At 39.7% G+C, this 15535-nt stretch overlaps 3 protein-coding genes across 5 annotated transcripts in view; 2 read left to right on the top strand and 1 right to left on the bottom strand.

Moving 5' to 3' along the window:
* The first annotated feature begins 1535 nt into the window (after nt 1-1535).
* On the top strand, nt 1536-4283 carry LOC118415945 (peroxisomal biogenesis factor 19-like). Its single transcript, XM_035820906.1, has 2 exons — nt 1536-1950; nt 2352-4283. The coding sequence occupies exons 1-2, from the start codon at nt 1567-1569 to the stop codon at nt 2925-2927; spliced, it is 960 nt and encodes a 319-aa protein (XP_035676799.1). The 5' UTR covers nt 1536-1566; the 3' UTR covers nt 2928-4283.
* Nucleotides 4284-6557: 2274 nt separating this feature from the next.
* On the top strand, nt 6558-14675 carry LOC118415815 (amine oxidase [flavin-containing] A-like). 3 transcript variants are annotated; one of them, XM_035820645.1, is made up of 15 exons: nt 6558-6747; nt 7041-7135; nt 7475-7612; nt 7738-7842; nt 8248-8339; nt 8600-8753; nt 9135-9278; nt 9449-9596; nt 9976-10066; nt 10274-10327; nt 10602-10662; nt 10893-10999; nt 11538-11649; nt 12404-12459; nt 13862-14675. In XM_035820645.1, exons 1-15 carry the CDS (start codon nt 6567-6569, stop codon nt 13863-13865), a joined length of 1542 nt encoding a protein of 513 aa, XP_035676538.1. In that variant the 5' UTR covers nt 6558-6566; the 3' UTR covers nt 13866-14675. The 3 variants fall into 3 exon arrangements, with proteins under 3 accessions (XP_035676538.1, XP_035676537.1, XP_035676539.1); XM_035820644.1 differs by having other exon boundaries at nt 12404-12479; XM_035820646.1 differs by lacking the exon at nt 7041-7135 and having other exon boundaries at nt 6574-6747; nt 12404-12479.
* The window catches only part of LOC118415813, a gene marked incomplete in the record, with an annotated part of 28013 nt that continues 25193 nt past the window's right edge, over nt 12716-15535 (bottom strand). Inside the window, 2 exon segments of the mRNA XM_035820642.1 lie at nt 12716-14050; nt 14567-14643. Coding sequence (XP_035676535.1) covers nt 13854-14050; nt 14567-14643 — 274 coding nt within the window.

Below are 15535 nucleotides of genomic sequence, written 5' to 3'. Positions count from 1 at the left end.
TTTAAAAGTAATTTAGATATTGCATAATACGTAAAAGTATGACTTAGAAGACAACAAAATACACAAAACGTAAGAAAATTCGTTCTTTATATCTGAAATGCATTGAGTCATGTACGAACCCCGCAGTGCCGCACCGGTGCCCCAAGTGCAGTGAGATACCACCATAATACAAAACCGAGAAGCATCGGATTCATTCAAAGGGATAACGGTATGTTTATAAACGGATGGAATGCCACTCAAGTCAGCTTTGAGATAAAAAGTTCGAAGACACTAGTACTATAACGTTACGTCTGCATTTATTGATGTAACTTTCTTAGTAACATTCTTGGGGTGGCCATATGATCGTATCTTAGATCAAATTAATGAAATATCGGAAAACAACGATAACTCGATCCATACATTAAAGATCTGCATGGTGAACGCATAAGCTAGAAGTCAAACCGTGTGTTGTCATACCCAATGATCGGGAAGGTCAATCCTAGTTTCACATTGTTGGGTGGGTTCTGGTCCTGCCCGGTGCGTAGGAAGTCTACGTTGGTGTAGAGCTGGAGAGCCCCAATCAGCAACAGGCATCCGACTACCAGTAACTTCCATCTCAGCAGCATATTAACCGATTCTAAGACAATATGTTGACAAAAGAAAAGCAAGAATGTGTCTGTATCCTGGCATCAATTGTTCTCGATTTCGATAGCCTAAAAGTACTCTTCAAGCAGCGTGCTATTAAACGTTAGCCTCTCAGCAAGGAGGTTATATCTCTATATAGATATAACCTCCTTGCTCTCAGTGAGTGTTCTAGTTTGTTTTGGACGTATTTCTATGCGTTTGATCAGTCTTTCTATTTTGAATTGTTTCCGTCCATCAACCAAAAAGCCAGCATTTCTTTCAAATGATCGTATTACTAGTAAACGGTACTCTCCAAGCAGAGGTTAGGCTCCGGCCGTTTTTTAAGCGTTTTTTTAGTCGTTTTTATCGGGCTTTCTATTTTTGTCATTTTTCTTGAAGTACGCCAGCCAAATGTTAGGTTTTGACACAGCAAGATAAAATAGAAAAATAGAAAGCCCGATAAAAACGACTAAAAAAAACGTTAGAAAAACAGCCGGAGCCTAACCTCTGCTTGGAGAGTAAGTAAATGGCATCATTGGTTGGTGAGCATATTAAGTTAAAGAAGACTGATAAAATATAAAGTCTAATAAAAACAGCCTAAAATACATCAAAAACGGTCGGAACCTTTAAATTCTGATTCAAATTCAAATTCAAATTCAAAATCAGAAAACGTTTAAGAATAATAGTGTTTTATTGCAGGTATATAACGTTAGTTTGACAGAACAGCTATCTTTGATAAAATCTAAGGATGGCCAAGAAATTACTTTCCTCAAGGAAGCCTTAAACGTAAGTCTAAGATATGGATCTGAAAATGGTGTTTTCATGGACTTCGTTCGTTATTTGCTCATCTCTTGACTCTCTTGTACCCATCTTCAAACATTTCAAACCTGCTCACCCCTTAGAATACTGTATTTGGTATAGTCAGGCTCATGATTGAACTTTGACCCACACTAATGTTCCAAGATGGCGGAAAATGGTGCGTCTGCTTCGCAGCCCGTGGAAAATCCTGTTCCCGACCCAGAATTAGACGATCTGTTGGACAGTGCACTGTCAGATTTTGACAAGGCCAAAACCAAGGATGCGGGGAAGGCCGCAGAAGGCCAGGCGGCGGGCGCGGACGGAGGGAAACCCGCGGGAGTAGGGGCGGGTGAGCCCCAGTCGGGAGGCGAATCCTTCCCAACTGACGAGGAAGCCCTTTTCAGCGAGGTGTTTGAACAGGAGCTGGCCGGGCAGATCGCAGATGAGTTCGAGAAGGCCATGAAGACTCTAGAAGAAGAAAACCCACAGCTGATGGCTCAGTTCTCTAAGTTGGCGGAGGCTGCGGCCAAAGCTTCAGATATAGAACAGGTTGGTGTGTTTGAGGAATGGGCGTGACCTTTGGTGCAAAATTATAGCTAGTGATTAAGAAACGAGCAATAGAAATACACTTTCTTGCCCAAGGCTTGCTCGCGAATATCCAGTGGACATTGAAAATGATTGGAAAGACCAAGTATGACAGCATCTTTGATACTGATGTTTTAAAGAATCGATGCACAGCAAAATTATGATACACACATTTGCATGAGCACGTGATCAAGTTGTAGATATCATCTGTTTCGAAATTAAGGTATGTTCCATTTAAAAAACTTATGGCAGGTAATCTGTGATGATTTAGCAGTTCTTTTTACAGAAAACCATGCTTTTTATATGATAGTTTCTAAGATGAAAAAGATTTCTTAGTCCTGACAATGTATTTGTCATTCCAACAGGGACCAGAAGCCAGCCCTGAAGGTGGGACCACAGAACTAGCCAGCTCTCTGTCACAGACCCTCCAGAGTATGGCACAGAATGCAGAGGAGCTCCAGAACAACCCCCTCACAGAGGATGACCTTCTCAAGGCCATGTCCGACCTTGGGCTGGGGTCAGAAGGCACAGCGGAGGGCGCGGGTGCCACAGACCTCCTTCCCATGATGCAAACCATGATGAAAAACCTCCTCTCCAAGGAAGTGTTGTACCCCTCCCTGAAGGACATCTGTCAGAAATACCCCGACTGGCTGGAACAGAACAAGTCCAAACTATCACAGGAAGACAACCAGAAATATTCCCAGCAGTTTGAACTCATGAAGCAGATCTGTGGTGAGTTCGAGTCGGAAGCAGAGACGGACGCGGAGGAGGTCAAGGCCAAGAGGTTTGAGAAGACGTTGGACTTGATGCAGAAGATGCAAGATTTAGGTCAGCCACCGAAGGAGTTGGTAGGAGAGATGGCACCTGGAATCGAGTTTGACGAACACGGCGTTCCAAAACTTCCAGGTGGCAAGGAGGGAGAGGCATGTTCTGTCATGTAGCTAGGTTAACCACACGGCAAAACCATGTCAGCAATGTAGCAAATACAGTCATTACCTGCTAGGCTATGTTCATTTTGAATAAATTATAAAAAACTGAACAAGGCAAAACTTTAGCCAAACTGATTTTAGCCAAATTTCTGCAGTGAAAAACAAAAGGTCAAATATCACAATAGATGATGAGGTAAAATGAATTAAGCTTGAAGCAATAGATGTATTATTAGTATCATCATGACTGCAGTATAATGAAATTAAGGGTAGTAATAAACGTAGTATATGTACTGGTAAAAGTTGTTCACATCACTGCACAGCTTTGTGCCATTATCTTGTGAGTAGTGTACACTACACAATCATGTAATGAAAAAGTGCAATTGGTTTGTAAAAGCTGCCTTGTAAATGGAAATGTAATGGTTGGCTGTCTTTGTTTGAAATAGATAGTATTAAACATGATTGTATTTTCCAAGAATTGTACTTGATTGTATCTCAAAACCTAATACATAATGAAGACATGAGAGCATTTGGTTCATTCCACAGAATAAAATGTTATAGTCTGATTGTGGATAATTGAAAGTGCACATTGGCACTGTTGGCATAGTTGTAAGTGTCTTTCATATTCACAGAGTGCTGTTAACAACAAAGATTGACTGTTTTATCGCTGCTATGCAAATGCAGACCTCATCTCTGCCACTTTCTGTTCAAGACTGAGTTTTTGTATGTGATTGTAAAAACCTACCTTACATTGTTCCTTTATTATGCAAGATACTTGATGTACAATGGCTTGAAGTGTTTCTTTATGATTCTGAAATTGGGTACAGCAATTAAGCAGAATGTTGTGAAGTTACAGCTTTTCCTATTGATGGCAATGGGTCATCCTAAGCATTAGTAAGCATTGCCATCCACTCAAAGATGGTTGAAGAATCATGCATATTATGTAGCAATATATGTAGCAATTATATGAAGCAATTGTTTGACTCCATTGGTAATAAATTCAGCTTGTTTTTCTTGTGCTTTCCCTGAAATTTATGCCAAATTGTGGCATGGAAATAAAGTAAACCACAAAAGATATGCCAAAAAGAAACAGGAACTTTCCTTAAGGTCCAAAAAATCCGTTTTCAAATCGGATTTGATACTAGATCCTGTTATCCTAATATCTGTTGTATCACATACAAATGTAGTTACATAATAGATTGCCTTTTAGTGTGACTTGAAGTTGTGAAAACGTTGTTCTAGTCAAGGAGTCGCCTTAATGTGTGATTATCAATCCTGAATGAACAGAAATACACAATGGAAATAGTGGTTCATGGTTTTATCCTTGTGTTATCACTCTTCAGTCACAAATACACATGTTGCCATGGCTTTATAGGATCGAAAGATGTCTGACTTAATGAATGGACCACTGCGTATTCTTGACTTTAGTCTACGCTTGTCAGGAAAAGTGATATCTGTGAAGACATGATGAAGTTTATATGGTCTCGTAATAATGTTAGATGACAGCTGTATATCATTTCAAAAAAACAATACGTGTCTTTTATCATTGCAAAGAACTAACCCTTCCTGGAAGGCGTAATCTGAGCCCCGTCGTTTCTGTGTACTGTACAACGCTAAATGCAAACAACCATTTATTAAGACACACGCACATGTAAATGAAAACTATGATGACATTTGTCCCAAAGCCAGATGCATGTTTAGAAGTTTGCCGACAAAAGTCATTTTGGAAGTCTGCTGATATCACAAATAATTCAATCACGTCTATCGTGCATTGAACATACTTGAGTAATCAAATACATGTACGGTGACATACCTGTGGTGTTTTGAGTAGGGTGCCCTTCGGTAAGCCAACCTATGTACCAAAGCGCGTGAGTATCGACGCTCACCTGGAAATGTTCCCTCTGCTGTGGGACATCCGGGTTGATTTTGGGACACAGCTCTTTTTCTCAGTCAGCCTTAGGAGGATCCTAGATTTACACAGTTGGTGGTCCTGTTTGAGTTTAGTTGTTGTGTGCACTGCCCTTGACGAACGGTCAGCTTGAGCCCTTGTGAACTGCTTATGTACGTCACGCCACGTTTTGTTCAACTGGATTTAAATGTTCAGGTCAGCATCAGAATCTTTCATATTTCATCAGGGTGTGTGCTTGTGTGTGTGTGGGGGGGGGGGACTTTTGATTTCTAATCAACCTTCGCTTTTGTTTTCTCGTGGTCACATCGGAGTGATCGGTTTTTGGTAGCTAGCTAGCGAAAAAAAAAGTCGCTATCAAAGCTTGTAACAGTCTGACTGGAGATCGATAGATTACAAGGGAAATTGATGTGGCGTCTGCTCTGCGGCGCGTGGTCAAGCATAACCCATCCCGATTCATTGCACTGTGATGATAGAATGGAAAACTTTATTTTTTGTTTACCTTACAAATAAGGTACAGATCAGGGAAAGTGTATCTATCTTTTGGAATGTAATCCACTAAATTCACATGGAACCTTTTCAGTCAACAGTAGGTCAAAGTAAACTTGTCAAAAGCTCCCCTAACGTATAACCAGTTGTAAGATATAGATCAACAAGATGTGTACTAGTCCGTTAAACGAGTAAGGTCATTACCAAGTGCATCCTTGTTTAAAACACCGCCACAAAAAGGACACAAATACCGTAATCCCTAATCTGGCAAAGGAAAGCTTGTTTAAAAGCTAACAAGTGTTTGGCATTTGCTAAAGTGGCCAAAAACAAACTGACGTCAAAACTAAGTGCAGTTGAGTACCGTGGTTTTTAAGGCAGTGGCTAGGCTAAACAAAAATCAATGAGTCAACACGGGACAAAGCTTTTCAATGGAGGGGTGCGTCGAGCGTCTATTCATTCAGCAAATCAGCCTGTAGGTCATCTTGCATTGAGGTCATAAGGGGGCTAGTAATTTGACAAAAAGTTGCTTTCATTATGAAATCTAAGTGGTCAGGAAGGTTGAACAAATGACCGAACGCACGGAATGTTGTATACCGAACAATAGGTTATTAATTTTTTTCCTTCACATTTTTTTTTTTGATTCTGTGGCATACGGTATACGTTTTTCGATATATGTTTTTGCAATATTTGGCATATATTTACTTATTTTACAGCTGCTATGTACGATTTACGCAACGGCTGAAATTTATTTTTAAGCAACTGAAAGTTAATTGCCCGGGCGGCAACTTTCAGTTGCTTGAAAATAAATTTCAGCCGATGTCATCAAATCATTATAGCCGTAACAGAGATACAACTGATTACATGATTTTTAAAAATTCGTAACGGATGTAGTAGAAACCTTAACATACTTTCGAAAAAAAAAACACACACATTAAAACGGGTCGTTTTAAAGAAAGCATTACTGATCGCCTATTCAAATGGCTTGTATTCGTTATAATTAAATTTCTGGGTAGACATCAAACAATGTGAAGATGGCATGTAATGACAGCAAGAAGAGCATTAACGTGTGTTCATTTTGTAGAATACACAATTTATTAGGCTCCAAAGTCCCTCTCTTTTTCTTTTTTTAGCTCTTTATAGCCAAGGCCAGCCCATTCCTTATATCGCAATGCAGTAAGTAAAAGGAAAATGGCTTCATAACGAAGAAATGTTCATGGCTCATCCGAGTAGCTGAACTGATAGCACCATTTGGTAAACCAATGACCATGAGGACATTAACCTCCTTGGGTAACAGATATCTGATCCCGGGGGAAAGTGGAAAGGTCATCGGTCGTGTGAATTGCACGCCGCCCATTACGTGCGGTAGGGCCATTGGAGTGTTGTCTGTTGTAATGACGGAACACAGTTGTGACGTTGTCGTGGTTGGAGCTGGACTGAGCGGTGAGGGAATAGATAGTGACCCAAGCTACCCAGTCATGGCATCTAACATTATCGTACAGGACTATAATTATGGAGGCTTCGCCGTCGTCGCGTCCAGTTGAATCAATCATTTCCTATTCCTGGATTTTAACTTTTTTTAGCCATACTAGCCAGTGAGTTACACGTATTTCACTGTTCCGGAAGTAAAGAGGAAAGGAGGGCAAAGTTTCCACACTCATGATGCTATTTCACATATTGTACAAAGTCAATATGATGATTGAAACTGAAATATCGAGTTTTGTTTCTTGTCTCAGGTTTGACAGCTGCCAGGCTGCTCCATAAACATGGCTTGGACGTGGCTGTTGTGGAAGCGTCTGGTCGGGTTGGGGGTAGGACGTTCACCTTAGAGGTACGACTTTTATGCATTTCATTATTTTTGGCAACACCACAGGAGCGAGCCTAATGTTATAGTATTGTGTGCAGTCTGCAATAATTCTAGGAATTGCATAGGTATGTGGCCACAGGAATGGGAGAGTCCACAGGCATGTTTGGAATGTTACTGTTCCCCAGGACACTTTGTATTGCCTCTGCTCTCCATAGCACTTAATTTCATCATATAGCTTGTAGTTGTTAGTTATACATGTTATAGAAAAACTTAATTGCTCGACATTTGTTATATACCATACATTGTACCTGATGCAATCATTGTGCAATAAACGTGACTCTCGTATGTATCTCTGTTCTACAGAATCCAGAGTTGGGCATGGTGTCAGACCAGGGTGCATCTCTCTGTGTCCCTGCGCAGTCCATGTTATGGCAGCTGATGAAGGATGTTGGAGTGAAGGTCTGGCAACAGCCTCCTGGTCAAACTGTGTATGTCACAGAGGCAAGTATTAAAACACTCCAGGCAAGGGTACCATTCCATAGACAAGAAAATCAATTTCATTGCCATAACTTGAACTACCGGTAGTTTTATACAACCTGTATCATATCATTGATGTCTTGTTACAGGATGGTGTGTGGAGGTTCACCCCTACGTCTCTACCCACGTGGAACCCTCTGGTTAGACTGGACCATTATAACGTCTTCAGTACCATGGACAGGCTGGCTAACCAGGTTAGTCAGGGTCTACAGTATCTGTTATAACATCATAATAACATCTTCAGTACCATGGACAGGCTGGCTAACCAGGTTAGTCAGGATCTACAGTATCTGTTATAACATCATTATAACGTCTTCAGTACCATGGACAGGCTGGCTAACCAGGTTAGTCAGGGTCTACAGTATCTGTTATAACATCATTATAACATCTTCAGTACCATGGACAGGCTGGCTAACCAGGTTAGTCAGGGTCTACAGTATCTGTTATAACATCATTATAACATCTTCAGTACCATGGACAGGCTGGCTAACCAGGTTAGTCAGCTACTGTCTACATTATCTGTTATAACATCATTATAACATCTTCAGTACCATGGACAGATACATATTATTCTACATTTTAACACCTTTGTTTCTCAGATTCCCCCAGAAGAGCCCTGGGAGGCTCCGTCAGCACAGGAATGGGACTCCTGCACCATGAAGGACTTCTTTGACAGGACTGTATGGTTCAAGTGAGCTGGAATCATCCCCTTTTACTTTTACTTATATCATACAATACGACTCTCTTTAAGCATGTTTCTGACTGGATTTAGATATAAATTTTACATCATTTTGATCATCAAGAGACTTGCACACAAGCAAGCAAACACTTGAATCTGGACATAGTTATGCTTTTATAACCTGGTACAAATCTTAGAGTCACAACATTTAGAAAAGAAGATATCATAGGCAGCCTCTAGATGATGTGATTCTCCTTCCTGTGTTTGTTTAGGTCAGTGCGGAGGATCACAGATGCGTTTGTACGTGTGTTGGCATGTGCAGAGCCGGAGGAAGTGTCCATGTTGTGGTTCCTGTGGTTGGTGGGACAGACAGGAGGGGGGAGGTGGGCCACACTGGTCAACCCTGCTGCAGCCAGTGATGGGGAGGTAATACAGTCCAAGATTAAACCAAATGCTATGATATATATCAAAACACTTGTCCCGGAATCCCGTCTAGCTAAAGTCTGCTTCCAACAGTTGTTGTCTTCCGCGAGGTGGCGGTGGGACTTAATAAGCTAACAAGACTGGATTTTAGGCTGTTCCTATAGGCTATAGGAAGCAGATAGTGTTCTGAATGTTGATGACTCATATAACATTTCAACTTAATGAGCATTTGAGATAGCCTCTCTATAATGTATGTAAGCTATCTTTGTATGGCTAGTATAGACAGGAATGCTACTGTTACCATTGTTACAAAGTTTACATAATACTTAAGCATTTCTTATCATATACTTTTAGAATTACTTTTTTGTCTAATTCCATTCCCAGTACAGGGTAAACGGAGGGATGCAGAATCTTTGTAAGGTCCTGGTGGAACAGCTGGGGGACAGGGTGACCTTGAACTGCCCTGTCACCAAGGTCACAAATGTAGAGGATGGAGTTCTGGTGGCCAGCAACAAGGCTACTTGGAAGGTCAGCCAGTTGCATTTTTGTCTGCCATACTCCTTTGATCAAAGAGGAGTGAGCTGAAAATTTTACAGCCTTTAAATAACCAATAGAACACACAAAAATCTTTCATAAGAGTCCGTATTTCATAAGATATAACTTGACACTGTCTGACTTCACACTGATGTTTTCCCCAGGCTAAAGCTGTAGTCCTGGCTGTCCCTCCTCCATGTTACAGTAAGATTAGCCTCTCCCCAGCCTTACCCGAGGCCTTCCACCACATCACCATGGGCCATGTCTGCAAATGCACTCTGTACTACAAGACTAACTTCTGGGGAAATGGAAGTAGGTGAAGCTTACATTTGGATGAGAAGTAAACACTGTACAAAACCATGCAATTTCTTTCCTCATGCTAATATAATGTCATTTAGGGACTCAAATTTGTACCAGTCAAAATTAATGTTGAATCACATTGCCTTTATATGCGTGCAACTCCTATGCACAATGGAATCAGTGTTAGCACATATACAATACTTATGATTCCAGTTTCATTCCTTTATCTTGAAGCCTTACATTTCAATGCAGATTTTGATGGCCTAATACGTAAGAAGGGATTTATCTTCCAGTGTCTATTTTGCTAATAGTAATCTGATTTTAAAGCTCAATTTATTGTCTAATCATTGTAGTCACTAAGTTTTACTGCCTTTTGTCTTTGCTTGTGAAGGAGTGCAGCTGTTCACAGATTACCCAGGATGCCCTTTTATATATGGCTTTGACGACACTCTTCCTGGAAACAAGTTCCCAGCATTCACAGCGTAGGCTGCCTTGTTTTGATTTGAGGCCTATCATTGATTTTGTTGATTTTTTGATAATACCTTGTGTGATCTGAAGTTTACCTGATTATTTTGTGATCGAGTCCCAAATGTTCTTCATATTTCTGTCTGGACTTGAAAGCTTGTTGATCACATTGTAATGATCACTTTAATTCTTCCAGCCCTTGAAATGTTTTGTTCCATCTACAGGTTTATAACAGGTAGAAAGGCTACTGAAGCAAAAGAGATGACTAAACAACAAAGGTAAGAAGAGTGTAAAAAAAATGATTCATAATAACGGAGTCAGTATCGAAATCCAAGTGTGGAAAACGCAAAATTTAATGCATTAAAATGAGACATGTCACTTAAGATTGAGATTTAATGTCCCCTGATTTGTTTACCTTTCATACCATGCCAAGCCATTTACTTTTCCTATAATAGAAAATGTCATACTTCTGAACATTGCAGGAATTTTTGTTTTTGCAGGATGATGCATTTCTGTAATACATGTACTACGATACTTGTTTTCTGTATACAGGAAAAATGCCTTCTGTCAGTGCTTGGCCAGAGCTTTCACTTCTGAATCAGAAGCGATGCAGGTAACATTATGCTTTCTACAAAAAAAAAACACTTGATCTCATGGGAGTATGTTGTACTGTGCTTATCTCAGACCTCATAGTTGTGGAATGATAGAAAGATATGGAATAATCATTTATACTGTCTAGAAGGTGTCATTTATTTCTAAGGCAATTTGGAAGAATAAAAATATTTTACTATATTGAGCATCTGCATATAATTATGATTTTATAATGTATACTTCTTTTAACAGCCTCTAGATTATGTGGAGAAGAACTGGAATGAAGAAGAGTACATTGGAGGAGGTTTTGGTGCATATTTCCCACCTGGTGTCCTTACCTGTGACAGAATGTTTGGACGGTAACTTCAGCGTCAGTGTGCTGTTTGGTGTTCCAAAGGCAGGATGGTTATAGAGTGATGATTTATATTTGTACCAATGTCAAATTCCTGTTTCTTTTTTTAACTAAACAGGTAGTAGCATGAAAGTGTATGGAAGGGACATATCCGGTGCTATATCTCAAGAACCAATCTTGGGATTTCGATGATTTTTGGTACATGGGTTGGTGGTGGTTGGCTGACACTCAGGTTTGATTTTGGACCTCCTGGTGTTTGAACTTGACACTGCAGCTTGCCTTTTGTGTGTGCGTGGGGTTTTTCTGGCACTGTATCTCCAGATTGAAATGGGTAATGGTACATGGTTTGGTACATGGTTCTGGAAAGCAATGTGAGACCACTTGGGAAAGTAGTTCCAAGTGGTGTGATTAGGTTGAAGATCAGAAAGCTGTATGAAATGGTCTGTTAGACCGTATAGGAGAAGGGTTTAATATTGTTGTCATAGAGTATTTGACCTGAAAGTGTACATTGACAGATGATAGTTGTGATTTACCCCACATTGCAGGTGTAGGTATGACCCTACAGGCAGAGTGTTCCTAGCTGGGGTGGAGTCAGCCACGTGTGGATATGGCAGTATGGAAGGTGCAGTCTGGGCTGGCAACAGGGCAGCTGAACAGGTATTTGTAACAGACACAAAGATTTTTTTTTGTCCTGGCTTTAAGTGGCTTTACCTTAATAGAACTAGCAGGGCTACAATGATATACCATATATGATTGCTTGTAGTGTTCTGAAAGAAACAAAGATTTTTTTTTTAACAAAGTAATAAATTTAAAGGCATGGGAAATGTGCTTTCATTGCTCGTCCTGAGACCCAAACTAAGCTTTCAAAGCTTCCCTTTAGATATCATGCTGCAGTTGTCCTGATGTGGCAATTTAAACTACATTTAACTAACTTCATGTCAGCTTTAGTTGATCTTTTGCTATTGGGCTACTGTAAATCCATTTGATACATGTACTGTGTTTGGTAATTTTAAAGGTAGGGGGAGGGGAGCTCACAGCATTAAATTTTAGTTACAGGAACATTTTTTCTAGCTGGCCTCATACGAGGGATCGCTGTTGTTGTTTATATCCGGGGTATTCGATGGCTGGTGCCTACCAGGACGTCAGCAGATAGGATTAGAAATTGATATTCAATTTCCAGATTAAATTACTGGTTAATATGTAAATCAATATTTTGCCAAACACCTGCTTTTTGCCTACCACTGCGTCACCGTGACATCATCGCGATCGCTCGTATGGGTGATCAAATAACCGTGATGATGAAATTTTAGAAGTTGAATAGCAACCATGTAAGGCACTAAGATTTACCGTTAACAAATGAAAAATTACAGTAAATTATTGTCACTGTGCAACTTAACTGTACTTCTTGCAGGTGATTGCAGTTGTTTCACAAGTTGCTGATGTCAGCTGTCCTGAAGAGGAACAAAAGTAAGTGAGGAAGGGAAAAGATGATTTCAAGCTTCCCTTCTTCTGAATCTGCCGAAATAGTTTTCTAGCAAACATGTGAGACGTTTTGGTCCATACAAGCATTATGTAATCTGATGATTAAAAATATAGGTTAAGTGAGTGGACTGTTGCTTACATTCATTGAAATACAAAATAATTACTCAGTCTGATAACTGCAAACCCCAAGATCAACTATTCTGGCGCCTTCTGACACTGTAGAAAAACGACATCCATCTTGTTCTGATGGTACCACATTTTTAATCATGTAAATGCCAGAACAATTTCAAATGAACCTTGCGGAGGTACATGGTATAGGAAGGCAAGATGGGATGTCTCTTTGTGTACATGTACTTGTCATACAAACAACAATATGGGCAAGTAAACCGATGTGGAACCTGGTAAAAATCAGGTCTAGAAAAATAAAAACAGGCTGATTCTCCAGTTTATTTTTTAAAATGCAGATGGATTTGTTACAACTATCATTGATATTTAGGGCAAAATGTAGTTGTCATTGCTTGCTGATAAATAAAACACAAAAAAGGTTGTCATGCCAATTGTATTGGCAAAAACCAGTTAACTTGCACCAACTTTGTAATTACCATGATAAAACATTTGATAATTTACACTTTTTCTTACGAACCAAATGCTGAGTAGCTGTAATTTACAATGTAACAGAAAAATGTCTATTTGCTTAGATTATTAGCTTAGATGATTATGATGATATACATGAATATACAGTAATATGATGACTATGTCATATGTCACAATTATGTCATTATATTACAGTGGTTTTATGATCAGTATCTAAAACTTACATTAACTGCAACAATATTTTATTGCAAATCAATATCAAAGTGCTTGTAAAAACTGCACACTTTGATGCTCCATAAAAACATTACATTTTGATAATCTAATTGCTACCTTGCCCTGACCTTCTAAAATAGCCATAGCCAGTCAAGGATGAGTAAAAAATCTTACTTCACTATAGATATATGGAAATTGCACACATTTCCTTAAAATTTGACACTTGACCAAAGAGTAGCTGCAATTTTATGTGGAAGGTATGATATCAAATGACTGCATGTTGATAGTATTAAAAAAATCAGTTTGCTGCATTAACACGTCCAATAATGTCACACTTATCCAACTGTCCAGTTCAGTTCAGTTCAGTCATCCTTATCAGGTGACACTATTGAAAAAAATAACTGTCCACTGTTAAAAAAAATGTCTATATATTGTCTCCATTGTCCAAAGTTTTCTGTGTATTCTGCCCAGATGTCAAGGCTGAAATTTGAGTGCAACTGTTTTACAGAAGCCTGAACTCTCCTACACTGTATAATGTCTAATTTGTTACATCATCACTTTTCACATCTCTTTTAAACAGATGACACAGGGACAATAAAGGGGTTGAGGAGCGCCTTGATGGATGTCAGTAGCTGATGACACTCAGCATCATTTTCCACCTCCTGGGAAGGTATCCCATCAGGCATCAGCTGTAGGACTGCCTGGTGGATGCTGTGCAGTGTTGTCCAGCACACCTGTTGTGCCTCCGCATCACGTAACGATACCTCACCTGGACAATGGCAGGGGTGAACGTTATGATAGGACAGTTTTATTATTATAACTCTCACTGCCAAAACATCATTCGTAGCTTGGGAAAATGACAGCTCAGAGACGACGGTATTCTACCGGTTTCGACTGTAATATGTCTTTCTCAAGAATGACAGAGATCGGACCACTCCTCCTTTTATACCTTTTCTGTGCCTCCCTAGTGCAGGGCGCTCTATCCTGAGTTTACGAAATTGACCAATCAGCTTAAAGGGTTTCGTTTTGCTCTGGCTATAGACTAGGTTGCCCTGATCTAGGTCTACTTCACTATGCACTGAGTGGTAGCTCACTACCAAAACAGAAAGCTGAACTCATTCTACCAGTATATGGGCACACATAGAGTGTAACATTAGATATTGATATAAAGACATATTTTGCTAAAATTCTACGTCATGCATCACTGTGGATCTTTCTATCAAAAGTTACAAAAGGTATTTTGGGTACTGTTTGTTACAGAGGATAAAGACATCACAGAATTTACCATTTTTTTCTGGATGCATCTCTGTACCCAGCCGGTCCAGAACAAGTACCAGCACACGCTGCACAGTTTGTAAAGCACTGTACAAAATAAACAAGAAGTTTTACATATTTATGGCTGTGTGAAAGTTGCTGTTGTGAATGCACTAAATGTGAATAGAGTGTACAAACGATAAAATTGTAACTGAAAGCAACGACTTTCAAGAGAAAATATTGAAAATCCTGAACTGCAACAGTTTGCTACTGGGTGTGCATAAGATGTAATCTTAAAGCATGATTAACATTTGTATTGGTGTCAAAACATAACTGATATACACATGTAACAGCCTGATATAAACTAACTTTGTATTAATCGGGGGGTGTACATAAATTAGCTGGTGACCTTTCTAGAGGGTTTCCAGAAGATACTGATATGCCAAATAAATACTCAAGCAACTGGATATCATGTCCAGTTGCTTGAATAATTGCTATTTGGCATACATTACTACCGGATGTCTAACACGTATTGAAGGAAGATCCTGATAGTTTTTAACAAGCCAGAAGTGAGTTATGAAAATGATCCATCAGAAGAGGAAGGTGCCTAATCACCTTGCAGCCAGTCGTGTTGAGGTCTGTTGCTTCAGAACTGCCTCTACCTGAGGGAGGAGTCTGGAGGCCACGCCCAGAGACCAGTGGGACCTGAGCAGCAGATGGGAGGTATAATGATCTATTCACACAATAAAAGTACTTATAGTACTACTGAGACTATGAACCTTTCACAGCATATGGCCCAAAGCAGTCTTTACATTATGGGTACATAAGCACCGAAGGCACTGGCATACACGTGCACGCTACCAAAATATGAGAACCTTGGATATCTTTTAATAAAAATGTGTTATAATCAACCATCATCAAGAAAGATAAAGTATTAATATCATATTATCATATAGCCAGGCGCCGCGGACCAATCAGAAGGCCCCGTTCCACGTTGGTT

Source organism: Branchiostoma floridae, chromosome 5 (genome assembly GCF_000003815.2).
Source record: "Branchiostoma floridae strain S238N-H82 chromosome 5, Bfl_VNyyK, whole genome shotgun sequence".
Lineage (NCBI taxonomy): Eukaryota > Metazoa > Chordata > Leptocardii > Amphioxiformes > Branchiostomatidae > Branchiostoma > Branchiostoma floridae.
Note: the sequence above shows the minus strand (reverse complement) of the source record. Positions and strands in the feature narration are given on the sequence as shown.

Excerpts from the sequence above, each read along its gene's own strand:
- LOC118415815 (XM_035820645.1), top strand. The coding sequence starts at position 6,567 with ATGACCATGAGGACATTAACCTCCTTGGGTAACAGATATCTGATCCCG. Across the intron at positions 8,754-9,134 it reads CTGCAGCCAGTGATGGGGAG|TACAGGGTAAACGGAGGGAT; the intron begins GTAATACAGTCC and ends TTCCATTCCCAG. Across the intron at positions 9,279-9,448 it reads GCAACAAGGCTACTTGGAAG|GCTAAAGCTGTAGTCCTGGC; the intron begins GTCAGCCAGTTG and ends TGTTTTCCCCAG.
- LOC118415945 (XM_035820906.1), top strand. The coding sequence starts at position 1,567 with ATGGCGGAAAATGGTGCGTCTGCTTCGCAGCCCGTGGAAAATCCTGTT. Across the intron at positions 1,951-2,351 it reads AAGCTTCAGATATAGAACAG|GGACCAGAAGCCAGCCCTGA; the intron begins GTTGGTGTGTTT and ends TCATTCCAACAG.